Source organism: Streptopelia decaocto, assembly GCF_964273445.1.
Source record: "Streptopelia decaocto genome assembly, chromosome: 6".
Lineage (NCBI taxonomy): Eukaryota > Metazoa > Chordata > Aves > Columbiformes > Columbidae > Streptopelia > Streptopelia decaocto.
Window position 1 is genome coordinate 5708347 of NC_138660.1, and position 27412 is coordinate 5735758.

Genomic DNA, 27412 nt, shown 5'->3' on the forward strand with positions numbered 1-27412 from the left:
TGAGGTTGTAAACATTTATTGTTCAGCCCTGCAAACCATTCAGATTCCACGACAGGCGGCACAGACAGGTGGCCTAAAGGCCACCAGGTATGTCTTTGGAACATACAAATGCCTTGTCAAGCATGGGTCAAATCTCCATTTCACGGTCTAGCTTAGAGTCACTGTTGTGTCCCTGCGCTGTGAATTCTGATATGCTACCGAAAAACAAAGTCCCTCAAAATAGGTGGAGAGAATACAAATAGAACTATACAAAAATTTAACAGATTCTCCATTTTATTTCCAATAAAAATTTAGATCCTAGATGGATACAGCATCTGTAAAAGACAAAAAAAGAATCATGTTAGAGATCCCACTGCTGAACTGTACTATTTTAAACACAACTTTTGCAGTTACAACCTACATCACTGACCTCTTCAACTACTATAAAAACGACCTCCCGCCAATTACACAGAAGAGGTGCAAGACTGAAAAAGTGTTACAAGGTCACTAGGAAGGTATCGCATCAAAACTCTGGGTGATGGACCTAAAGGGACTGTCCCATTGAAGCCTTGTGGCTAAAAGAGGTCCGAGGGGACCGGTCAGAAGAACATGGCCCTCAGTTAAGACATCTGGGAAGTAGGAGAAACATCTGTCAACAGGTAGAAACTGGAGCAGAATGGTGCAAAAATACATGTGCAAGATCTTGTGGAAAGAAATCAAGAGAGCTTTAGAAGGGGGCTGAAGAAGAGTCTCAGAACTCAAAGAGCCTTTCTGGACAACGTGAGCAAGCGTACAGACCCCTTGACAATGAGACAAACCCCTTCAGCACACGAAGCGACCAATAAACCTCTCCCAGCTCCAAAAGCAGCACTTACCAAAGAGCCAGGCTGAATACACAACAGCAACAGAATAAAACCATAGCTTGAGTTTTCCCTCATACTATGTGGGATTAAAAGGCACCCCAAAAACTGCCAATAAATATCTCGTTGCTAAAATAAATCCACTTACCACCCGGATTCTGTGTCCAATGGCCTTGGCAGGAAGGTTGGAGCGGAACTTGGCACGAACCATGCCGCTGTTCCCGTGGGCACGGGTCACCTTCCCCCAGATCACTCGTGTCCTGTTGGGTTTGCCACCGGGTGTTACGGTGTTGCTGAGAAAAGAGAGAACAAGAACTGCTGAGCATACGACTCACAGCTCCGTACGGGACCAAGCAGGGATGGGACTGACTGTGCAACCTCTTCCAAGGCACTTCCCTAATTTTATTCCACAGCCATCTTTAGCTGGACCACATTCCACTTATTTACCTGTGACATTTGCTAAAACTGTCACAGATATTTTTCACCATATCTTCCAAACAAGTATTGCAGCTTGTAATTAATCTGAAGCTCCACTGGAAACTATTAACAAGTCACAAAACTTAAAAATTTGGAAAATGCTAATGCTAAGATATCAAACCAAAAACTCCTCAATTTCAACCACTGGGTATAAGACCGCAAAAAAATGCTTTAAAATAAAAGGTATCTTGTATATTATGATGGCCAAGGCAATTCTGAACTCCCATATCTGAACTCTAACTACTACACCCAAAAATAAGAGGAAGGTGATAAGTAACTGTTCTTAAGGCCTCCACCACTGCCAGCACAGCAGAAGTGACACTGCCCTGATATGGCCACACAAAAGCTAGGATACAAATTCCTCCAGGTTTCACAAAATAATTCTGCTGTTGAGGTAACTCAATAGCCAACGGCACTCAGCACAAATTCACCTGACTTCAAATTACTCTACCAAACTGCCTTTAGTTTTTTGCCAGTCTCAGGCAAAATTTGTTTCTCAACCCATTTACTCTCTAATGTATCATTTATAATAGCGAACTATTATTTCACACAATTTCATTATCTGAATTAAGAACATGCAGTTCAATTAAAACAAAAGTAACCACGGACTTTAAAAACAAAACCAACCCACGAAGCTGGTCTACACAGTACTCTATGGACATTGTATTGATAAAGTGAACCAAATAACAAAAACTCCATAAACAGACTGCTCACATCCTGACATTTACGAAAGCTGATGTAGGAGTTGGCTAATTTAATGTAACAATAAAAAGTGACTTACTTTTTAGCTTTGTACACGTAGGCACACCTCTTGCCCAAGTAGAAGTCTGTTTCCTGACGGGCATAAACACCTTCAATTTTCAGAAGGGCTGTGTGCTCCCGCTGGTTTCGGAGGCCACGTTTGTAGCCAGCAAAAATGGCCTTGCACCACAGCCTAAAGACATTGAAAACATTTACAAGTTATAATCCATTCCAAAGTATCAAATGTAAAAACAATGTGTTGTTTCAATAGGAACTATTTCTGCACCAGTACAAGAAATTTAGCCGAAGAAAAACCCCACTGTTTTTGCTTTTATTTAATTACTGCAAATCCTCACATTCAGCCAACAGGTGAAAACTAAGGAACTGGGACATTAAGTATTTTCAAGGACTTTGCATCTGTCTTCTTGTTATAAACCTCTGACACTAAAGGCTTCACACTAAAACCAAAGTACTTCAGCACTAGTAGTTGTTACATTTTCAAACATGTACAAACACTCTGATGAGTGACCATTACTTTTTTCTACACACCACATAAACTGAGTCTCCTGTGTTGCAGTGACTGCTCTAGTAGAGGATATTAACTGCTGTTAATTTGTAGCCTCAAAGGAATTAACCACAATCTATGGGGACAGCCAGAGATGCAGCAACATACACACTGGACAAGTGACTACACAAACTCCTCAACTACTGACAACCAAGACTTGTCTGTACTACACAGGCAAAGCAATTACAAGACTCATTCCATACATCACATACACATCATGACCATCTCAACTGCATCCAGCAACTGTCCCCTCATACAGTAGTATTACATTGATCCAGTTCCACCTTCCACACATGCACAAAAGATAAACTCAACAGACAAATATTAAGACAAAAAGTGACTATTCAGATTCACTGTCTCCACCATTTACCTCAATCCCTATATCTGCAAGAAATCTCGATGGCATAGTAGCTCCCTTACTCAAGGTAACAGTGTGCCAAAGCCTTTACCATACAGTGAAAGTTCAAAAATATTTTGCTAACAAAAGCATAATTAATATCCCGCATCTAGTGACAGACCTGGGAAAGCAACACACACCACAGGAACTGCTACAACCAGTTTAAGGCAGAGGCTTCAGAAGAGAAAGACACAACTGTGGGCATCAACAGAGGGTCCAGCGGGACACTGGGCAGAGGAGCCGTCCCGGATAACGAGCACCCACAAGAGAACGGATCGTTGCCCGCAGTTTTAACAAGCACTCTCTGAAATGCTCCGTTTGCAGGAACATATATCAGCAGTTCGCTATAACAGCGAGCCCAGAGCTACCCCGGGGCAGGTCACTCACCTCCCGGCCATAGTGTCCTCTCTGGTCCCAGCAGGCCTGGAAACAAACCACACACACGCCGTGAGTCCCCAGGCCGAGCTGGCGGAGCCGCCGCAGCCCGGGCCGAGCACCCTGCCGGCCGGGGACAGCCCGCAGCACGGCCACCAGGGCACGAGAACCGGCAGGACGGGCTCCGCCGCACGGGGAAGGAAAGGGGCCTCCTCCGCTTCCCCAGGGACGCTGCAGGCGCCTCAGCCCCGGGCCTGTGCCCGCAGCCGGGACCATCCGCCGCTCATCGGCGCCATCCCGCCCTCCACCCACTCCGCACAGCGCCAGCCGAAACGCCCTGGGAGCCGCACACCCGCCCGTGGAGCCATGGCGGGGACAACTCCCTCCCGCTTCCCGCCGCGGCGCCGCTTCCCCGCTCACCCCCGCGCCGGCGAACCAAGATGGCGGTGAAAGGGAGAGCCACCGTGATGCCTGCCGGGATATGGGCCGGGAAGGACCCCCCCCTCCACGGGCGGCCACACCGCCTGAGCGGGCAAAACTGAGGCAGCCCCGGCTGGGTGGGTACATCGTCCCCTAGCGCCATCCTTCGCCGCATCCGCCGCGTTACCTTTCTGTCTGGGTGGCGATCCGCGAATGGGCGGCACCAGCTCCGCCGTGCAGGCACCAGCGTGGACAGCCCCGCGAGGCCCCCGGAGCGTGGTAGTCGCCATGGAGACAGACGCCACGGCCGCCGCGTCCCGGTGAGCGCCGAGCGGGCCGGGGCCGCGCCGGGCCGAGCACCGGGCGGGCAGGGGGTGCCGGGCCCGGTACCGGGAGCAGGGGGATGAATCCCGGCGCGGAGGGTGAGGGAAGGCCTGGCAGGGCGAGAGGGGCCGCAGCCCGGCGGCGAGAACCGGCTGCGGCGGTAGAACGAGCCGAGGAGCCCGACGAGTGGGCAGCCGGGGGTGAAGGGCAGCGACGGCGCGTCTGGGGTGGCCGGGCCTCTGGGGCCCTACCTGTTTTCCCCCTTTCTCACATGGAATTAGGGAATCAACATTTATTTCACTCCTGATGCCACCTCGATGACTATGCTCAAGTCCTTGTAATGAAGTGTCATGTTCCTGTGTTTTTCTAAATAAGAACAGGTGTGTGTTCTTACCAGTTTCCCCAGTCGGGATCATTCATTCCCAACTTCTGTCGCTTCCCTCACAAGACCAGAAATTCGGCTGCATTTTCAGAGCCCTTTAAGTGATTTAGGAACTTACTCCAATATCAAATATGCCCTGGCCATCCTGACTTTCCCTGTAACTACGTTCCTAAGCATCTTCAGCTGCATCTGGACATTTGCCCAGAGTGCTTTTGTGAACAAACGGATCTTGGGAATGAAATCTACTGTCACCTTGTCACCAGCTGGGCTTGCAGAGCTTCAACCTGAACTGAGAAATCAGATCCCAATCCAGGAGGAGAATTAAGTGCTAGGCCAGGGCAGAAGCACTCAATAAGCAAGAGGTTTTTCTTAGATGAAATTATTAGGAAGTATGAACAGAGAAGGGATGGGATATGATGAAATCTCCAAATGATTCTGTTGACCTCTGCTTTTAAGGAAGAGGCAGAAAGCAAAGTAACGCTCAGTAATTACCCAGTCAAAAGTATCCAGGGTGTGGTAGGAACATCTCTGGTCAGAGAAAGGACACAATCCCTGCTTTGAGCAGAATAAGCTGACAAACCACAGCGTTTCACAGCAGCAGAAATGCCACAGCCAAAAAAATGCTCCCTCAATCTTCTCTTTTCCTGTCCCATGCAGATTTAGTCCCATATGGGACATGTGGCTGAAAGTCCCGTGTCTTTCACTCCTGCACTTGGTTCTCATCAGTACGGCCTCAGAGAGCAGGAGCAGAAAGTGTTTCTCTACAGTCAGGATCAAACCTAAACTGCATCTCTAAGCCAAAACCAAGGTTACTTCAGCTTTTCCAGTGTGTGTTCTATTTTGTTTACTTTCTTTTTAAATGAGCACCTTATTTGTAGTGGTAGGCAGAGTTTTGTAAGGCCACAACTATTTTCCTTGCCCAAGAGACATTTTTTTGGTAAAAACTAAGGTAGTTCTGATTTATGGCCCAGCCACTGCCACTGTGGATATTCAGAATCTCTCTTTGCCAGTCATTTGCCAAACAGAGCTAAAGGAGATGGGACATTCTCAGCTTCGAATTTTCTCACTGGAATTCATCAGTATCTCCTTAATTGACTAAAAGGAGTGCTGCAAATCATGCTGCCTTTGAAGCTATTTTAGTTCATCAGGCAGCAGGATGGGAGAAATGTGCATCCCGGACTCTCACACAGCAGAGGCCGTTGCAATCCCCCAAGGAACAGGGGGCCAGACCTTTGATACAGTTGTTTTAAAAATTATTTCTTTATATGTTTTTCTTTCCCTTTAGATCAGCAGGGAAAGAATGTCAACCAAAACTCTTGGGGGAAGCTGAATCCTTCACATACCTCCGTTCTTTTATTAACAGTGTTTGATGAAGGAGCTCAGCAGAGCGCAGTGATTAAGGTCGGTGCCGGTGGCTGGATCAGGATGGTCTCTGGGCACTGTGTTAACACCAAAATCCAGAGAGAGCAGCTCACTATTCATAGTGTTTCTTAATGCCCCAGACAGCGGATTACTTCTCAGTGCCAAGTCAACGTAAAGCCAGAGCGTATGGGCTCGGCACATTCATCTGCTGAGCAAGTATGCAGTTATAAGAGGAGATATATAGGAGGAGCAAACCAGCAGGCTTTAGAGAGACATTCCAGCTGTGAGATTTCCTAATGCACATTAATATCTTGAGTTAATTCTCTCCCGGACAGAAACTTCTGGTGGGATAGAGGAAAAGCTATTGCATCCTCCTTTGTTTCCAAATAAGTCACTTTTTCCTATGAGAGCTGCAAGTGTTATTTCTTCTTTCAAGAATGCTGTTGTAATCACCTGTCACAGCTCTCACAGCAAATCCTTTTTCACCATATTTTTAGCATTAGGACTCCATGTGTAAGACATTATTTTCCTGTTGTTTAGACTCAAAATATGGATCATAGATTTCTTAAAAACATAAAAATGAGTAAAACATTTTATTACTGCCTGTTGACTGTAAAGAGACATTATCTGGCTTTCTCTATGTAAAAATACTTTATTTGCGCATCTCCCCTTCTATAATTGATTCCAAGTTTGAAAAGAAATGAAAAGTGCTGCTTTTAGTTTATTATACAGATCATTAGTTATTTGTTAATTGTATAATCAGATTCCTACCTCAAGCTGTAGCATTTTTTTATATAATTAAGTGGAAGGGGAGAAAAAATCTCAGAAGCAAAGAGAGGAAATCAGTTCCATCTTAGTCATAGGTGACCATCAAAAGCCCTGAATGGTGGGATTAATTAGGTAAGTCAGTATAAATAGTACAAGAAAGGTAGTAAACATATCAATAATATTCAGAATCACTCCTTTGCTGTTATCTTTTCCTGCTGTGATTTAAGCAAGCTACTTCTTGAAATAATTTAGGGTGCCTCTGCCATTTTCTTGTCTGAAAGGCTGTTCCATGTCTTCATCCAGAAGTTAGAAACCTTATCAGAACTGTGTGCCTTAGGGGAAATTACACTCATTTGACCCTGGTCCGGTATTATCCTTTAACTTGAATAGCTCTGTCTCTCCCTGGTGTCTACTCTTCATATGCTTTTACAGAGAGTAATTACAGTACTTAATTCTTCTACCCTCTTGTAAAACAGAATTTCTATTCCCATGATCACCCTACTAGTCGTCTTCTGTACCTGCGCATGTTTTTTAGCATAAACCACTATAAACACGGACCATGTTTCATCTGAGGTTCACTGATGCCTCATGCAGCGCCACTAATACTTCTTTAGATCTGCTGAAAATACCAATCCTGCTATATCACAGCACTTTGCATTATTCATGGTTTATAACATTGGTGCTATGCCACCCCGAACCTTCTCTTCTACCCTGTGCTCCCAACCTCATAGCAGAAATCCTTGTGAAAAATCTTTAACGCAAGACTGTGCACCTGGTAGTGTTACATTCTGAGATATTATTCAGTTAATCAGAAAAGGGTCGAGGCTGAAAAGAGCAATATTCCAGTCTCACTGACCACACATATAGCTGGCACAAAGAAGATTGTCACTCGCACACCAGCCTTTCTGGCCATTGTCTTATGCACAAGGAGAACCGTGTCCTGTTAGGAAGGATGGTACATTTCAATACACGTTGCACCGAACAACTTACTGCAAGAGACAGGGACATCAAGAAACAAACACATAAAATCTAAGTTATTTTTTGCTTGTTTTACCTATTCTCTACTAACAGACATCTAATAAACCTGCGCTGAAAAGTGACCCATTTTTTTTCTGCCCAAGTGAAATTAATGTCATGTTCCAACTGTAAATTACTGTATTTTCTTCAACAAAAAAACAAACAAAAAAAATGACAAAACAAAAAAAAAAAAGACAAGGACAAATGGTAACAGTTTCAGAGAGATCATAGTATGTATTTTTTTAAACACTTGTAAAGTTGCTTATGAAAAATCACTGATTTCCAGTGATCCAGAGCATAACTGCATCTAAACCTCTTTAATTTTCGTAGAATGTGGCCATGCCTTATCCTGTTAATCACACTAACAGGCATTGTGTGATGTATTTCCTTGGCATGCTTACATATTGCACTGTACTATTCTGCAGACGCAGAGTATGTTTATTCAAGGGCTTTACAGGTGGCACAAATCCAGTGGTAGGTATAGCAGCCAAATGAAGATGATGTGAGTGGATGCTGGTGCTTCCATTGCCATGACATTCAGGATCTTGGTCATCTCAGACTCCAGTTGTGCCAGGTGTTATACAAGAAATATCTGTTTTGTGTGTATCGGGTTTGGAGGGATTGTCTAATGGCTTAGCAAAGCATTAAAAATCTCAGAGAATTTCTCCATTATTTAGCAGGTGTTTTCTTATGCATTTTTCTAAATGGACCAATTTCACTTGAGTTTATAGTGAATTTCCACCATTCCCTAGATGCGCTTTCACAATATTCCATCTGTAAGCAAGGCAAAGGGATGCTTAAGTGTACATCAGAGCAGTTTCATATTTGAAATGCAATTTAAAATAAAGCAACACAGAATGTTAAAGATAGTTTACCTAGTCCACATACTGGTTCTTTTTTGACTTTCAACACGTTAGGGTGGTAATGGTTCCTGCTGAGGGGATCGGGCTCATAAAAATGTTAAAGCTACACAGTAATAAGGAGGAATGATTAGAGCACCAAGGTTCACCATCTGAGATTTTATAACACGTGGATTATTTTTTTTTCCTTTAAAAAGGAACTTCAGTTGTTTGCCAAAGAACAAAGTTCTGCTCCTGCTTGACCTGGATGGTGAGGCCACCTCACCCGGTTTGTGCCTCCTGTATCCGTTCCCTTCTCAGCCTGTCCACCCACATCTCCTGATGGAGGGACCATGAACCTACTTTGTTTTGTAAAAGCTAAACATTCTCGCTGTCCTTGAACGCAGCCATTAACAGAGCACGGCTCCTCTTATAAACAGTGTATGAAAAGCTATAAACAAAGCTCGGGAAGTATATGAAAGGCTGCAAATGGGGCTATTTCAGGTCTACTAGTTTAAACTACTGTTACTAACGTCACTAACACCATAGCGTCTTTCTCATTGGTGTCTTTTGTCTTTGTTCCTCTTAGCAAGAACAGAGAGGCTAAAGAAATGGAGAAATTCCCTCGTCTGGAAGCTCTGCTGTTCACCGCTGTGCTGGAGAACTGTGTCGAACAGCTCGCCATTCTTGAACATACCATGCCGGTTTCATACGAGGGCAAGACAGAACTCAGCCATGTATGTGTCTCTATCCTCCCTGCTTAAAATAACAGATCTATTATTTTTTCCCTTGTCTTTGTTTTCTGTCTTCTACCAGTATTTTTTAAAAAATCAACTCAGATATTTTTTCTAAGTGCTCCATGACCCTTGGATGAAGAAACACAATAGATGGACGACCCATTTTAATATCTATACTGCAGCATCACTGAGAAGCCTTTGTCAAGACTTTGTACAAAGGACCCTACTGACCCAAGATGAGGTTCCTGGGCTTATAATTTTAACATTTTGGTGGTCAGACAACAAGCAAAGGATTAGGGAAAAGGAAGTAAAACATATGTAGGTTCTTATGTAGATACACAGCTATTTTCAAAACACAAATGAATGGGATATTTGCTAGTACTCAAAACCAGGATAATTCTGTCCCTCTCCAAGTCCAGGCTAAAGTTCCTTTAGTCCCCACAGGCAATGAATTGAGAAAGATTCCACTTCAAAATATATCAGTAACTATCCATTCTCGATGAGCATTATTAATTAGCTGATTTCTAACAGGCATCTTAACTAAGAGGGTTTGGGCAGAGATATGAATAGAGAAGAAGCCCTAATGCTAAGTCAAAGGTTTGTTGCTGTGGAGGAAGGTGGTGGGATATTTCTGTTATCTCAGAGACACAGGAAACACGATGGGACCATCCTGAGGAGTAAATGGTTCTGAGGTCTGTTTGTCATATACTCTAAGTGACACATCAGGCTATTTCCAGTTTAAGCAGGTTTGAAACTCAAAGAGGAGCTCAAAAAGGAAAAAAGTGTGTGACCAGGATGGAAATAAAACCTGAAATCCGAGTTTTCAGACCTAATGCTGTTCACTGTCTAATGTACCACTTAAGAATGCAAGAGGAAGGTAAATTAATTTGTTTTCTACGTGTTTCCATATTACCTTTTAAAAAGAATCCATTGCAAAGCAGCAGAAGCTGGTGACACAGCCCGTTTCAGGGCCTGAACGATGCTCGGACTGTGCAATAGAGGGCACTCCTGCCCTTAGAAGAGCCTGTGAGCCCACCTCACCTGATGCCAGAAGATGCTTCTCTCTCTCAGGGCTGGGTGGAAAACCCTTTACGTGCCAGCAACACCGCAGAGAAAAAGCACATCTCTAGGACAGCAGGAGCTGTCCTTCAGACACACAGGCTCAGGCTGACAGACCTACTAAAGGTACATTTGAATTATAGAGAAAACACATTAGCTTTTCTCTTCGAATCACAGATGCTCATTTTTACCAAGTCACATCTTAAAACACAATTTTCTCACAGACTAGAAACCCTGCTTGTGTTCCTAAAGATGCCACAACAAATCAGGAAAGAAACAATTTAGAAACAAGAAAACGACTTAGGGGAGCTACATGCTGACTTGGGTGCTCTGTAATTTCCTGCTACTCCCCGTTTATCAGTTTACATTTGTCTGGTATCATTGTATTTGTAGAAGACCTGTACTTGTAAAGCACTCTGGAGCTCGATCAGTCAAACAAATCAATGACATTTTCAAAGACCGACATCTAAATTTCAGTTGATGACATTTTGAGAGGATTAATCACCGTGTTGGCCAGCGCCTCATTGATTTTCCACATCAGGGACTCCAGTACATTGCTTCATGAGGAAGGCAGCCTTTCTATCTGCTGAATTTTGGGCAAAAGATTAGCAAAATATAAACAGTGAGGAGACTACGCAGATGGTAATGCATGCAGTTTACAAACTCCTTGCTCTTACATAGTTATTTGGTAATTATTAGTGCCTAAGTCCCTGCTGTTTACAGACAACCCAGTTATAGCTTGTCTTGAACTTTCCCAGACATTAAAAAACATCTATCAGAACATTCATAAAATCTACATGATATTTGCCAAAATTAGTTCTTTCTGAAGTACAGCCATCACCAGCAAACTATTTAAACCCTTTTCTTTTTTTCTAATTAACTACGTAATTTTCATTGGCCTGTGAATACTTCGCGTGGGACTCATTTAATGTAAATTTAACTGTCCAAAAATTAATCACGTAGTCCCCTAGACTCCTGTAGGGCGAGTCAGGCACTGCCAGAGGCCGATTGATCCCATCTGGAGATGTACAAGGCTCTGAGGAGGACGCAGCCCCGCGCACCACCCAGGGAACCGCGCAGGATGAGCTGGAAACACGACTGGCATCCACAGCTGCTGCCCTCAGCGCTTGTTTTACCCTGCCCTCTGTGCTGTGTTGGCACAAACGTGTGTGTGGTTGTGGAGGGATCTGGACTCAGAATGGGTGTTGCTAAAAAAAACGCTTTCCCCCCGCTTTTTGCTTGTTTCAGCTCAGTGAGCTCTCTAATCCGGTTCCCCAGGCAGGCAGGGTGGGCAGCACTGGGATGGGGCCGGCAGTGACTTTCCTGGCTTCAGCAGGGCTGCCATTGTGTTCAGCCACAGAGACGCCAGTAGGTGGGCAAGAAAATGTTCTCTTTTCATGTCCCAGTGTATACATCTGCATTTCCACTCACCGCACATAAAGCAGAGAAATTCCTAGAAGTCCTCAACCGATTATATAGTGTGCTTTTGCTTTTCTGGGCCTTTTTCTTTTTAATAAAATTGTACACGGCCACAAGATACCTTTCTATGTAGAAGAGAGCTGCCAATATTTTGAATTTCTTGTCTGAATTAATGTTATACCTCCTCTGCCTTAATTCTCTCACAAAACAGCTAAGCAGATAGCTGATGTCTACCACTTTCAGTTCCGCACATCTCAGCTCTTGTTATAACAATACTATTGCATATTTTATATATAACAATATATAATGTAATATAATGTAATATAATGTAATGTAATAGAATTAATCTAATCTAATATAATGTAACGCAATAGAATTAATATAATATAATATAATATAATATAATATAATATAATATAATATAATATAATATAATATAATATAATATAATATAATATAATATAATATAATATAATATAATATAATATAATATAATATAATATAATATAATATAATACATACTATCTTATATAATATTCCAATAATGATATTGGAAAGGTCATGGTCACAGAGAAATGGCTAAGATGGAGAGAAGGCGGAGGGGAAACAGTCTTCCAGTACATAAAAGCTGCTGCAAAGAAGGAAGGAATGATTTGTTCTCTGTGCCTATGGAGAACAGGACAAGAAGCCAGGGGCTCAACTGCAGCTTTTTTAATGGTAAAGCTGTGCCGGCAGGAGGGTGCGTGGTCTCCATTGCTGGAGGGCATTAGGAACATACCAGGAATGACACAGGTTGAGCCATCATCTCTTGGGGCAGATGAATTCATCTTTTGAGGCCTTTTCTAGTCCCGTCATCTCAGGGCTTCTGATTCCATAAGCTTTAATAAGCCTACATTGTGCGCTCAAAGCTAACCAGGAGAAACGTTTCTGCTCTTCTACTCTCTGCAGAATGTAATATGCACTATTAATTGCTCTTAGTTCATTCTAGTTTATTATTTTTCTTCCTTTCCCATAATGTTGCAGAGGGTTTATTTCTACTGCCCAATGTACAAGCAGGTCTCTCTTATTCCCTTTTAGACTGGCAGCCAGGAATTGACAGAAAACATAGAGACCCAGAAGGAGCCAGACATGAACTCCCAAGAGCTTATGTCAGCCGGGCAAGGGAGCAGGGAAACAGTCACCTCCACAGCTCTGAAAAGCAGCGAACACAAGCAGCAGCTGGGGAAAACTGAAGATCTGAAAAGTGCCCGTCATGTTTCCAGGAGGGCCGTGAAACACAGCGCACTGTCTGTAGAGAATCTCACAAAAATTCAGGCTGACAGGTGAGTGAAGCACAGACATGATGGCTGTGGGGGATGCTCAGAGCTGCAAAGTTCTCAGTCTATCTCTTGAAAGCAGAAATACAAGCTTCCCACTCTCCCGCTGCTGTGTAGCTCAGCCTTGGTGTGGGAGGAGCATCTCTAAGGAGAGCAGTGGGGTCTCAGCTGAGCATTCACTATGCGTTTTTCTGCGTCCTGGCTTTGTCCTTTAGTATTTTTCAATAAAGGGCTTAAAGAAGATCCTAACACAAATGAGGAAAATACAACTAAAATATAGATACCAAATGCACCGTGGAATTAAATAAACTAGGCAAGGCCATGTGTATGTTAAAATCAGCTTAGGGCTGTACTGGGATATTTTGGCACCCAGATGTTCCATCACAGACACACATCTGGATATTCAGGTCTTGTTTTCCAAGGTCCATCCAGCTGCAGGCCAGCAGCTGTCCTCCTGATGGCAGCTCCGTCTGGGTTCATTTGTGCCTCTTTGCTGTTTCATAGAGCAGCATTCAGGGCAGCATTTTTAAATTATAAACTTCAACCAATTCCTCATACAGAGTTCTCCAGACGTACAAGAAGGAGACACCATGAGAGAAGCACTCTTGGGTTTGACAGGACATAAGAACAGAAATGGGATTTTATATTTCCTTACCTTTTTAGCTGTCAGCAATAATAGATAAAGGTGCCAGACACTGTAGTACCAGCACCTATAAATTACTGTTGAGTTCATTTTCTTCCTGCAGGCAGTACGCAAGTGATGTAATTACAGCCACTATGAAAAAGATGCAGGAATCAGGAACATTTAATAGCCTAACAGAAGCTAATGAGAGAGAGAAGGCAAAAAAGAGCAAGTTTCATGATGTCCTCATCAGGTCAGTGTTGTGTTCAGTACCTTCCTGCTTGACTGCTCAAAGCCAAAGCTCATTCCCCCTCCATACATGCTAAAAGCAGCAACAAACAAACAAACAAAGCAATAACAACCAAACAACAAGCCAAAATACAGAAAGGATTCTGCTTCTTCAACTGATTATTCTGTCTGCTTTACCAACTCCACTTCTTTCCCCCTTGGAAAGAAATAATTGATGGTTCTGATACTGATCTGAGCTTTGACCACAGTGGACACCAGTGTCTGTATTAATGCAAATGCTGCCCCATATCAGTTAAAACATAATGTGATGTAGGAGCTCCCAGATCTTTAACTCTCATCCCGAGTGAAAGGCAGAGCAGCAGGGAATCCATTCAAACCAAGGCAAGCAACATATGGTTTTCAGGTGAAGTGATGCCCAGGAGAATCTGCTCTGAGCCACAGCTCATATGCGAGGGGTAGAACAAATGGTGATGGAAGCAGTTGCCTTATTTAAGGTTAAGCCACCAGCCGCTGCACTACGGGTCCTCTTCTGTCCCAAATCACACAGGGAACGGATTTGCTCTAATCTCAAATCACACTGGTGATTCCTTAGCTCAAACTTCTGCACACCAGAGGTTTGGAGATGTTTTTAGCATGGGAAGCCCTGGTTCAATCCCGAGCATGCCAGAGAGAACAGCGGTCATCAGAGGAGTATTTGACCATTTTAAAGCTACTTGTTCTGTGTGGCAGCTCAGGCCCATCATTTAGGGCAGACAGCAAAGCTGCAATAAGTCATGAAACAACTGCGGTGGTGGCTCAGGGCTTTGCTTCCAGTGAAATGTGAGATTTCAAGAACAAAACACAACTCTTCCACTGTCTAAAACCACGGGATTTAATGTTTATCCACAGAAGGGAAAGTAAAAATGAAAGCAGCAATTGCTTGTAGAGTAACTAATACTGGGAACATGGAAAGGAGCAGACAAGTCATAATCCAAAAGGCCATAATCCTTTTTATTCCATTCTGTCAACCACATCTAACCGCTGTGTTGTCTGTTCTAGTATACATTAGTATGATGTATTAGTATAATCAGTATAATATATATTTGTCTGGGTTTGTGTCAGCATATTAGTCTAAAAGTCTGCAGTAAGGCTGGAACACCACATCAGGAGCTTTTGTTTATCACAGTCACCCAGCTAAGGGCTCTGAACATGAAATGCATGTTTGGCTGTAAGGCTGGGATAGGGTACAAAGTCTCAGGTGCCAACTTGTGTATTTACTGCCTTTAAATCAAGCCTAGAAAAGTACTCCACTTGAAATAAGACCTAGAATGTTACTGCATCTGCTTTGTTTTAAACAGGTAAACAACTCTGTAGCTTTTGGTCTTCACTCATATCCTTTCATGGATCCCAGAATCTGAAGCAGTGTTTTTTGAAAGATTTTAAGCCTGATATGAAAAAACCCCCACATTCCATACATATAATGAAACTTGCACAATTTGGGACTATCTGCTGATGAGGCACATTTCTCACAGAAACAGGGAGATTTTTGCCTGACATGCAGAAACTGTCACTCATCGATAGGCTTCTTTCTGCGGTAACAATCACATCATGCTCAAGTCCACTCCAGGCTTTCAACTCGAGCATCCCCTGGTTTTTGGCTCATTCTCCCTTCATTCCCGACCCCCTTGCTCAGTCCCTGCACCTCTTCTTTCAGGATTTACTTACCAACTAAACCAGCTTTGGTGAGGAGTCTCTGTCCTTGACTTGCAGATGTGCTGCCTCCCTGAAGCTCAGAGTGAAGAGATTTATGCCTTTTTTGCTACTCAGCCATGGAAAGGGGCTTGTCTTGTGCTATTCTGAAGAGGCAGCCCAAGCTTTTGTGTGCACTCTTTTAGTTCAGCTGTTAAAACTCATTGAGCGAGCAGGATAAGTGGGGCAGTGCTCAGCTAAGGTGCTGCCTCGATGGGACATTCCCTTTCTACGTAAACAGCTCGTGCGTTTTCTGATACACTCAAGTATTTTTTTCAGGGACGAGGAACTAAGGAGAGAGATAAAGGCACTTGAGAAACAGCTGCAAGATGTCAAGAAAGAAACTGAAACAGAACTTCAGGTGAGATCAGTTAACAATGGGCATCATGCTGGGGGGAAGCCTGTTAGCGAGGTCACCTCTAGCACTTGGATAAGAGGACATGTGGCATATAGAATGATCCATCACTCAGGAATACAGAAGAAGAATAATTGCAATAAAGATTTGTATTCAGAGTATGCCTGCTAATGACTTTAAGAGCAGTGCCCAATGGTTTTCAAATGGGAGCTCGAATACTCATGTTAATGAGAGAGCATTGTCAAATTAGAATACCCCAAAACCACTGCTGGGAGTGGCAAAGCACAGGTCTCTGCAATCAGTAAGGAGGTTATCTGCAGAGAGCAGTAGCTAAGGTTCTGCTGTTCTTAACTCATACTTAACTCATGCAGATGTGAGACCTGGCACAGAAGAAAACGTGACGATGAGGGAGTGAGAAAGAAATAAAGCCGGCATAGGGACATGTCGTGTTTCTACCTACGATTTTGTCTGGGGAAAATGTCATTATTTTAATTTATTTTTCTAGGCTTCCAGATATTAGAAAATCCCAAACATGGGAGTTCTATACAAGGGCAGATCAATCTTAGTGCACATACACTGTCAACCTGATCTTTCCGGAAAGCTTCAGCGCTTCTGTCTGCAACACACAAATGGGGTGTGTGTGTGCACAGGGAATCTGGGGCATTCTGGACGTGTCAGACTTGCTGCACAAGTGCAGATCGATTGAATGCAGCACATCGCTGGTCACCGTGTTCACCAGACAGCTCAGACCTGATGCCGAGCTGTGCTCGAAAGCAAAAGCATGTACAGTTCTGTGCAGAAACGTGGAAACGCAGCCTGGCCCTGCTGGGGCAGGAGCGTGTGATAGAAAACAAGCAAAGGGAGGAGGTTCAGAGCTGTACAAGGAGTGGAAGGAAGAACAAGAATCTGACACTTGGTTCAGTACTGAGTACAAGGGGAGCAAGGGCATCTGAGGAAAGAATCAATATCCCTGAATTTTGTCTTCGAACAAAAACATGGACAGTAATCAAGCCAGGATATACTTGGTTACAAAGAGGAATGTTAAGGCACTGACGTACTGGTGAAGTGCAGTTTATAGAAGGTGAAGGTTTTGTGTTGGCAGCCCGGATGCATGTGCAGTGGAAAGTTTAATTGTAAATACAGAATGGTTGTAAGTACATGAAGGATCTCCTGGCGCTGGTAGTGTATGCAGCTGCCTGTAAGTGATGGAACACCAGAAGCCCAGGGGAGATATTAGAAAAGCAGAGAAGAAAGCAGGAATGTACAAGATGGGAAAATTCACTCAGGTCAGTACTCATCTACTAGTGGAGACCCTGGAGATGCATAACATACACTGGGAAGTATGAGATGAAAAGAACACTGGAAAAAAAACTGTAGACATAACAGAGAGGAGAAAGGAGTCACCAAGGGAAAGGGAAAGTTAGCAAGTTAGGAGACAAACTGAGAAAGAACAGTTGTGAGAGGTAAAAGAGAAAAGAAGGATGAACTTCCCCTAAGTATTCGAACAGAACATCTAAAGGATGTTGAGATCAGAGCCAGGTCTGAAAAGGGGAGCTGTGTACCTCAGTATCTACTTACTGCCACTGGAATGGTGTGGGAGCCTGTTTCCAGGCCCTGTGAGACAACCCCAAAGTCCCTTGACATCTGTGTGGCAGCTAAATCAGCCGGATGGTTTGTCAGGGTCAGAAACTGCGTGTTGTCCGTTTGCTCCTGCACACCGTCCCTTCTCAGTCAGGTTCTCCTGGCTCTGGTTCTCCCGCTCCCCCAGACGCCGCGCTGAGGCAGCTCCCACCCCGCAGAGCCGCTCAAACCCCCGTGTCTGTGCACACAGGACACCTACCCGGGTCTGTTCAATGGGATGGGTGTACGGGGCGCTGGAACCGTCCCATCTGGCACCAGCAGCAGCGTCCTGGCCCCGTGCACCCCGGCTGGGCGCTGCTCCGTGTCCTCTTGCGGCCGCAGGAAGGTGCGCAGCTCTTCTCCACGTTCTTTTAGAACCTGCTGCTAATTAGGTTATTGCTTTTGGCCTCATCAAGTGGGATCTGCGCCCATCTGGGATTTTCTTTTTATGTTTCCCTCTTAAAAGTCATTTTCTGGGCTCCCTTATAGCTTCAGCTTTGATAATGAATCAAAGACAAGGCTACTTTCAAGTAGTGCTTTCCTCCTGTGCCAAAATTAATGGTGTCTCACTGTGTCTCCCAAGGGAGAATAATTTCTATTTACTTCATATGGGATTTACCCATAGGCAGTTTTACAGACACATGCATGATTTGTCACCTTGCCAACTAATTAAAAACAAAAATACAGCTTGCTGATTTTGGAGTACTTTGAACAATAATAATGCAAAGACCCGCAGACAAAGCCCTACAAGGTTGTCTCCAGTCTAGTGGATGAGAAAACAAAACCGAGCAAATCTAATCATGGAACCAGAAAAACACGGTCTTTGCTTCACGCGTGTTGCCTGTATGTTTGTATTTTCAGCCTTGCTAGCTCTTAATGAGATGCTAATTAATGCTGTATTATCCTGCTCAGCGGGATAATGGCACACAAATCAAATGGTAGATGTTCCTATTTATTTTGTTTTCTTTCCTCTTGGAAAGCACTAATGTGTCTAAAGGAGCTGAAATGAAGAGTCTGGTTTGTTCTTACCCGTCTGTGCAGGAGCATCTCCCATAGCTCTAGTTTGGCTGCAGTTCTGTTCGCTCCTGCAAACCAGCCTGTATAAAAATACTTCCCGGGGCAAGTGACAGCAGCGTGCACAGATTTTGAAACAAGTTAATATCATATAGGATTCTATAGTTTAACACAAAAACCTCAGAAATGTAAACGTTAGAATTCCTGCATTGCTATTCACTCAGAGTCTTCTTACGTCCTGTAGGTTTTGTGCTATACTCACGCCATACGTAGGTCCAAATTATGGTATTATTTTATAATGAGCAATAATATTGCAGGCTACGTACCAGACAGAAAACCAAAATGCTGCGCCATGGTACCCATGAAAACAGTTCTATCACTTCTGTTCTCTGCGGGCTCTCGTCACCCGCTTGCTTCCGCTGTCAGCGTGTCACTTGGCAGCGCTTTTAGCAGCGCCACTGAAATCCATCCCGTTTCTTCCCTTCTCCTCTCCCAGCTGCATCACTCGAGTGTTCTCGGGAATGTTTTATGCACATACACCCCCGCACCGGTGCATGTTTACACTGGAGAAACGCACCGGGCGATTAGGGTAGGAGGCACAAGGTTTGTGACGGTCCTGGGTGTGCAGACTGTCGAGGGTTCAGATTGCGGGGTGACAATAAAACCCTGGCAGATGTATTGTTAACCCCCTCTCCCCCCACACTTCCCCCTTTTGCCCCTCCCTCTCCCCCTTCCCACTCAGCACAGGCGATCGGGAGGGAAAGAAGGACAGAGAGAAGAGAGTTGGAAAAATTAACAATGTTTTACTAATGCTACTAATAAGAATAGAGAAAATAATACAAAATATACAAAACCAATCTTGAAAGTCTCAGCAACTGCAGAGCTGGCAACCAAAGTCCTGGACTGGACTCTGCAGCCAACCGGAGCTGGATTCAGTCTGTCACTAGGCCTCAGTTCACAGGGACGACTAGCAAGGTCCTCTCCTAATGTTGGCCATAAGCAGAAGGGAAAAAGCAAAGGCAAAAGGGCCGAGATCCTCGTGATCTCCCACTTTTATATGAAGTATTCACATGAATGGAATGTTATACACAGTTGGTCAGTTTCTTGGTCACCGGTTTCTCGTTGCCCCTCTCGCGAGATGTCCATCCATGCTTATCAATAAGTTTGCATTCCATTGCTAGGTTTACCAAAACGTGTGTCTGGTTCTCCAGGAAAATGCAGTTAATATGAAGGCTTTAGCTGACAGGCAAAATTCACTGAAAGAGAAACTTGTTTTTAACAAAACCAGGACACAGATCCAAGTGTATCTCCAGGCTTTGCGAGCTGAGGTGTCGCAGCCGCCCGCGGAAAGACCTGAGCTCATGTGCACAGGGCGTGAAAGCAGCGGGGGTTCATCCCACTGCTCAGGAGTTCCTCATACATTTCACTCCCATTTGCTGTTTTTGTAGCCAGCTGTATTTGAAGTGACTGTAAACACTAATCGCTGTGGAAGAGCCGAGAGATCTAGGTGGCGCTTGCAAGAGAGATGAATGAAGGTAAATGAAAACACAGGAGTGCGCGTACCCTCTCCAGCTAAGAGCAGCTGCTTCTGTAGCCAAACAGCATCTGTGGGGCAGATTCCTCTGCAGACGGGACTCTGAGCTGATGTCTGCGAGCAGAGAGATCAGGGAATCAGCTTCTTTACCTGCTTGTGAAGCAGATTGGCTCCATTTCCTGGGGTTTGATCTTGGTCTCTGCTAGTTTCGTGATAGTTTTGGACACATGAGGTATGATTTTGCATGTTTGGTGTGGCAGATTTGACGCTAAAGTCATCCCAAATAAGCAGCCCAGAGGTTTACTGCATTAACTATGAAAACATGCGGTGTCCAGGATGGGACCTTTGCTACGATAAACCAGAATGAACAGGGAAATGGTGGAGTCACCATCCCTGGAGGGGTTTAAAACATGTATAGATGAGGCTCTTAGGCACATGGGTTAGTGCCAGAGTTAGGTTATGGCTGGACTCGATGAACTTAGGGGTCTCCTCCAACCAAAATGATTCTATGAAACATAAACTCATTTTCCCAGTGCCCGCCCCTGAAGTTCAGGGAACACCATATTCCACAGATGGTGCCCATGGTTTGTGGGCATCTACAGCTGCATTTACAACCTGCAGCCCCACGTGTGCCCCGTTTCCACAGTGCCAGGTCTCCCAGCTGGGCTGCAGCAGCTGCCACACGCCTGCAGCTACTTTCCCTCTCCAAGCGAACGCGTTGCTATAAACCACCCATGGGGTTTTGCATTTCGCTTCCCGTCTGCTTTGGATTGTGTAACCGAGCCCCCAGACTCCCCACCTCTAATGGAGATGTTTTACAACGCCACACACCAAATCCAAACCACAAGCATGCCCTACAACAAAGAAAACAAACAGAACAGATGGGCCCCCATCCCAGCTGAGACCTGGGGGGCTGGAATCAAAAGCACTTTTTCCTCTGCTTTATTGAAATATGAAATGAGAAAAGAAAGTAACTTGCTGAAGTGTTCATGCCCTGCCCCACCGCTCTGAGTGTTGTGTAACCTGGGCTGAACCCTCCTCTCCTGGGCTGTTTGCGGATCCTTTGCAGACAGCAGTAACTCACCGACAGCAGCAGCGCTTGGCTTTGCGGAGCATCAGCACCACAAAATAAACCGGGTGTTCTTCGTTAGCATCTCCCCAGCGTCTCTGACAGCCCCTCAGTTCACACGCGACTCCACCACGATTCAGGAAGACAAAGTCACCTCCCGTGTCAATAAAGGCCATTACCAGAAACCTCAGCAGGGCACAAACAGGTCATATCTGTAGCTGTCCGTACTCATAGGATGATGTGGCCATAACATAGTATCGGATGTTGGAAACCTTCAAAAAAATGCCAATGCATGACTTTTAAACCCACAAACCAGCATCAGCCACGGCCCCGAATTGTCTTGAGCCTTGTAAATATAATCACAGAATCACAGAATGTCAGGGGTTGGAAGGCACCTCAAAGGCTCATCCAGTGCAATCCCCCCATGGAGCAGGAACACCCAGATGAGGTTACACAGGAAGGTGTCCAGGCGGGTTGGAATGTCTGCAGAGAAGGAGACTCCACAACCTCCCTGGGCAGCCTGGTCCAGTGTCTGTCACCCTTACTGAGAAGAAGTTTCTTCTGAAATTTAAGTGGAACCTTTTGTGTTCCAGTTTGTACCCATTATCCCTTGTCCTATCACTGGTTGTCACCAAGAAGAGCCTGGCTCCATCCTCCTGACACTCACCCTTTATATATCTGTGAACATTAATGAGGTCAATATACTTCACAATGAGGTCATATACTTCACTCTTCCTAACTATCTCTGACAAGGGGTGCAGAGGGAAGGATTTTCCTTTTAACTGTTCCAAACTCTTATTTAAAGACCTTTTCCAAATGAGTCATGCTACATCGGCTTTTAAACACAGCGCTATTGAGCTGGCTGCTTCCTCTGGCATTTTTCCATGTTCAGACAGCTACGGAATGCGAGGGCGCTTCGGAGACGAGATGCGTGGGCTTCAAAACATTTAAATGCTTTGGTATTTCATCTTCAGCTGCAAGGTTTGGCTGACGAATGTCAAACCCGTCACAGCGTGGCAGGAAAGCAAAGGAAAAGGCTGTAATGGAGCAGTCGGGCGCCAAACCAGAGGCGTTAAGATTGATCGTGCGTAATTGCACGGGAGACTTTGATGACCTTTTTAACTCTTAATAAAAAAAAGCCTAGAGTTTTTCATTTTGCAGGTGGTTCTCCCACGTTCCAACCCCGTATTAATTAACTTTTATCTCTTACTCATAGAAATGCATTAAAAAGGAGTAAGCAGAACAACAATCCCAAATCAAGCAAATGCACTTGGCTTCCTGAGCACACTCAGGTTGGCTGAGGATTCCTGCTTATGGGGGGGCTCTGGGGACAGAATCCACCCATGCAGAACATGGCATGGGAGAGGCTGGGAGCTCAGAGCCAGCTTTTCCTCGGCACTTGTGTATAGGTGTATGCTTTTATAACAGAGCAGGCACCAACTGCCTGGTAAGATTTCCAGAAAGAACTGCTTAAACATATGAATGAGACCAGATTAGATTTTCACCTGTTCCTAAGGTTGTGTTTGCATAGTTGCTGCATAACTAGAAAATAATGAACCCAAGGAACAGAGTACACTTCAGGAAAACAAACTTTGACTTTCGTGGGGCTGAGGCATTATCCTCCTCTTAACAGATGCTCACTCACCGTGGAAGCCTAATCCAGGAGGTGAGTAAAGCCTAACTTTAAGCAGTTAAAATTATTTGGCTTCTTTCATGCTTACAATAAACACAACTGAATCCACTCCTGGGCCAGAGAGCAGAAGGCCTGGCTTCTTGTCCCACTCTGTTCATCACTCCACCTCTCCAGAGGTGATCACTCCTTGCTGATGGGTTTATTGCCTTCCATATGGGTTACAAATCAAACTTCTATTTGAAGTACAGGATGAAATGGGACAACATCCAGTGAAAGTGTGAGGCCTGCAGCCTTGTCTCTTCTGAGTTTATCGGGGAGTGCAGAGATTAAGAAACAGTGAGCTGGCTTCAGTCTCCAGGCTTGCTCTTGTGCTTCTGTCTCCACCAGAACCGAGATGATACGATTCTCTGCCTCAAGGACCAGCTCCGAGAAATGAAGGCCAAAACAAACATGGAGATCTGCTACACGAAGAAAAACACAGACCTCCAGGTCCACCAAACCCAGAAAAAGTGCAGCAATGCAGAGAAAGTACTGGAGGACAAAATTGAGGTGAGCCCTTCCCCATGGTCCCTGCTGCGGGGCATCTCCAGCTACTAAGGGAAGAGTCCTCCCTCTCTCCCCAGATGCAGTTTCTGTTCTCCACAGTCACCAACACAAATGTTTGAAACTCATCCAGATTAGAAATCTTCCTCTTTTCCATATGGTCCTGCAAACCCCAGCAGCATGGGTGGCAGGGCTACAAATGTGTCCATAACTGTGTCCAAAAGGTGTAGCTACAAAGCCAATTAGCAACATAAGCAGCCCGAGCTCCCAGCGTTGCCCACAGCACATTATGCTGATAGAGTTGTTCATGTGGCCATAAGTGGAACCGGACTAGAAAACTGGTTTGGTCTTGCAAGCTTTGACTGATCAAGGCCTGATCTAGTTGTCCCTTTCTCACGGATGGCCCAGCGGCAGGGACCGTCTCAGTAGACTCCCCAGATTGCTCCTGCCCGACCCGGCTTTCAGCAGCACGTGTGTGCACATCTGCGCACATCTGCACTAACCTTGTCCGTCGTGTTTTCTGTCTGCGCCGATCACAGGAGCTGAAGAACAAAATCGACAAGGAGATTCGAGTCCACGTGGAGATTGAACATTTCCTCAGGCAACGCTACCAGGTGCATGTGACTTGCTGCTAATGCTTAAGATAGCAACCGATAAACATTATTTCATCAATTAGTGCCTAAAGAAAACCAGTCATTGCTCCATCAAACTTACCAGGCTTACATGGGCTGCTGTTTGAATTACTGTTAACCTTCAAATCCTAATTAACCCTGCTTTCCCAGATTTGGGATTTGCTACATTAGGATGAATTTCCTTAAAATTACAGTTCATGTGATGACTGGCATTTTTTATTCAGGTGTCACAGATTTTGCCTTCTCTTAACCCAAGGAAGAATCAGGGTTGGATAATTGCTAACTCACAATTATTGTACCCATTTTCAGCAGGAAAAACCATTAAAGTCCTTGTGCTGTTGATCCAGGGGTTCAGGGCTTTCCCATCATCATCAGCAGCGCCCATTACAGCGGGTAACACAGGAAAGCATCTCACATAAACTCTTATGATTGAAAGAAAACCTGTACTACTGCAGAGTACCTAACATCACTGCCAGTGCGGAATTTAATAGAAGATAATAATTTTTTTAAAATGTAATTTGAGTGCTTTATCTCATGAGCAAGTAAACAGTGTCCTCCCCATCCCCAAACCTTAGTCTCATTGATGCTTCACAGGCGACTTTCCAGGTACAAGCTGCAGCCTGTTTGACCTCTACCAGAGGCAAAAAGCCCCTCTGTACTCAGACAGCAGCTGGTGGCTTCGCAGGGGCCCACAGAGGAGAGGACGAGCGTGTCCCCCGTCTCCCTGTGCGTCCGGCTGTGACGCCGTAATGAGATTGATGCTTTTCCTCAGATTATTTTTCCACGCAAGCAATCCTGGTTGTTGCTATGGAGAAGCTACTGGTGAATGGGAGGAAGTCATCTGGGTGACACAGCAACACCTGCCCTCCTATTCACGAGTGAGACAAAGCCAAGTTCACAACCTGGAGCAGCGTGAAGTGCCGTCCCCTGGGACCTTAGTCCTGGTGCATGGAATTTAATCCAGACAGCAGGAGTCGGGCAGAGGAGAAAAGCTTTCTCATTATTAAATTCTGTTTATTAAACCCCACTCCCTCTGTCTACACACAAAGAATGGTTTCTGGTTGTCATTGACACCAGGATTGACCACGCACAAAACCGCCAGTGCTTCTCTGTTCTTCACACACCTCCAAAAGCCCAACCCAGCCTCTCCATCCCCGGCCAGTGCTGCAGCTTCCATGGGGATGCCCCAGTGGGGGGTCTGCAACCCACCAGTGATTTATCACTGGTCCTTGGGCTTTGATCCTTTCAAGATTTAGACAAGGAGGAAACACTAACCATGCAAAATTTACCACCATCCTGAAGAGGGGCCAGATACCATTGCAAACCTTTCCCCTGTGCACCCTTTGTACCATGCTGAGCAACACTCTGTCCCCATGCAGAAGGTGGAAGAGAAGCTGGAGCAGTGGGTGGACAAGTATGAAAATGACATGGACGCTAAAGATGAAGAACTGCACGCCCTGAACGCTGTGAAGGCCAACAACTTGGAGGAGCTGAAGAGCCTGGCCAAGGAGGTGAGAGCAGCAGCATCGCAGTGCTCAGCCATGCTAAACTGCATCCCGGCGTGTCCTGCCCTCCTTCAGATAAGGAATCAGAACCATGGGGAAAAAGATAATCAGTAATCTAGAGGTGTAGGGTGGGATTATGATGACAGGTCCTGGGAAGGCAGGGTCCAAGTAGTCGTTCTCTACTTGCACATCAAGGATGACAGAAATTTCCCCTACAGCCATTTTCAAATACCAGCAAGTAATCAGCGAGCTGTTGACAGCATTTGTGAGGGGCAAAGCCACCGTCCCACCGTCAATATGCCTCACCTTAGTTTGTTGCCTTAGTCTGAATGAATTTGCTCCTTCTAAGGTTGGGGTAAGACAGGCTGAGACTGGGAAACGCGGCTGATTCCTTCCTGCGGACGCACATTCACAGCTGCACAGTGCTCTGTTATAAGGGAACTGGTTCCGGGTAAAACCATTCCTGTCCCACACTGGTTTCTTGGTTAACGGGCAGGCTCTGATCACAGAGCAGTGCAGCAGGCAGCGCAGCGCAGAGGGCAGCGCCTAGAAAAAGGGGTGTTTTAAAACCAGAATGAATTAACTTGTAATCATTCCTTACCACCCCTGGGTCTGAGATGGTGGGGCTGAGGCGATTCCCTGCTTGTGGGCTCATTTTTCACTCCGTACACCGTCATCTCAGTGTCCCCAGTGTGTCTATACATCATCTGCTGCCTCGCCTGGGGGAGCACGGGCCCTTCCTACCACCATCTGTTGCCTGAGACGCCGTCAGAGAGCGCAGATCAGAGGGTTAATTACAGCCAGCCCGTGAGAGGTTTCACTTTGGCAGCAGCTCTCGGTGCCTTAGGACTGAGAGTGGTAATGAGCAACATTTGCCATCTGGATTCAGGAAAGATCAAATGAAGGAGGTGGCTGACACATTACCCTTGAGAGCTTCTGGGTGCACAGGGGGGACCCACAGGTCAGAGCAACCCCAGCCAGGCCGTGAAAAGCAAGGATGAGAACAGTCAGCAGCTGGAGAAGACTCTTTGCAGCAGGGTCCGGGTGACCTGCCAAGCTGCTGGGCGGTGTGATCCTCCAGGGCTGGCCCTGCAGTTCAGGGGATGTGTTTTTCATGCGGTTGTGCCGCTCCTGTGCTACCTTGCAGTGCCAGATGATCGAGAACACCATCATCAGTGACCGGGCAGAAAAGGACGCTAAGAGAAGACAAGCGGAGCGGGATGCCCTGGAGCTGAAGAGCGCTCTGAAGGTAAAGGGGAGCACAGCTGAGGCAGTGCTGCTCCATCGTTGTTTGGGCAGAAAATGGCCCAAGAAGGTTGGCTGGGGTGGGGTGGCACAAGCAAAGGACAGACAAAGCCTGTGCCTTTCTCGTGGGGCAGGCACAAAGCCAGCACTATCCGCGGGTTTGAAAAGGGAAAGGATGGGGAGCAGCCAGGCTCCTCGGGTGACGTGGGGCCGTGCTTGTCACACCGGCCGCATGGCGTGGGGGATCCAGGGTGGGTCACAGGGCGGTTCTACTGCTTGTCCCCTTGCCACCAGCAACCAGTGCCCTCCGACCAGATGGGGAGATCTTCAGCGTAACCAGCACGGCCCAACTGCTGCTGCACGGCCAGGGGCTCCTCCCGCAGCGGGGGAGCGCAGGAGAGATGCTCTGGGCATGGAGCTGCACCATGTACCCCGGGAAGCGATTTCCCCTAAGACCCCTCTCTCTCTTTCTCTCTCCCTCTTTCAGGTGCAGTCCTGGTGGAGAGGTACAATGGTCCGCAGATACCTTGGCCCATACCAGGCCCTCGCAAAGCTGCGTCAGCAACAGCTGCCAAGTGAGAAAGGGAAGGAAAAATCTGGAGCAAAGAAAAAGGCACGATAAGAAA

General features: G+C 45.6%; 2 protein-coding genes across 2 annotated transcripts; one reads left to right on the plus strand and one right to left on the minus strand.

Annotated features, from left to right (window-relative positions):
• Positions 1-255: 255 nt before the first annotated feature.
• On the minus strand, positions 256-3925 carry RPL35A (ribosomal protein L35a). Its single transcript, XM_082057364.1, has 5 exons — positions 3815-3925; positions 3407-3442; positions 2098-2250; positions 988-1132; positions 256-314 (listed from the first exon to the last, which is right to left on the minus strand). Exons 2-5 carry the CDS (start codon positions 3415-3417, stop codon positions 291-293), a joined length of 333 nt encoding a protein of 110 aa, XP_081913490.1. The 5' UTR covers positions 3418-3442; positions 3815-3925; the 3' UTR covers positions 256-290.
• A 177-nt stretch (positions 3926-4102) lies between these two features.
• On the plus strand, positions 4103-27408 carry DRC9 (dynein regulatory complex subunit 9; the record flags this gene model as incomplete). The annotated part of the gene is made up of 10 exons (XM_082056141.1): positions 4103-4134; positions 9096-9243; positions 12799-13043; positions 13784-13912; positions 15916-15997; positions 23249-23410; positions 23944-24018; positions 25416-25547; positions 26689-26790; positions 27274-27408. The coding sequence occupies 10 exons, from the start codon at positions 4103-4105 to the stop codon at positions 27406-27408; spliced, it is 1242 nt and encodes a 413-aa protein (XP_081912267.1).
• Positions 27409-27412: the final 4 nt, after the last annotated feature.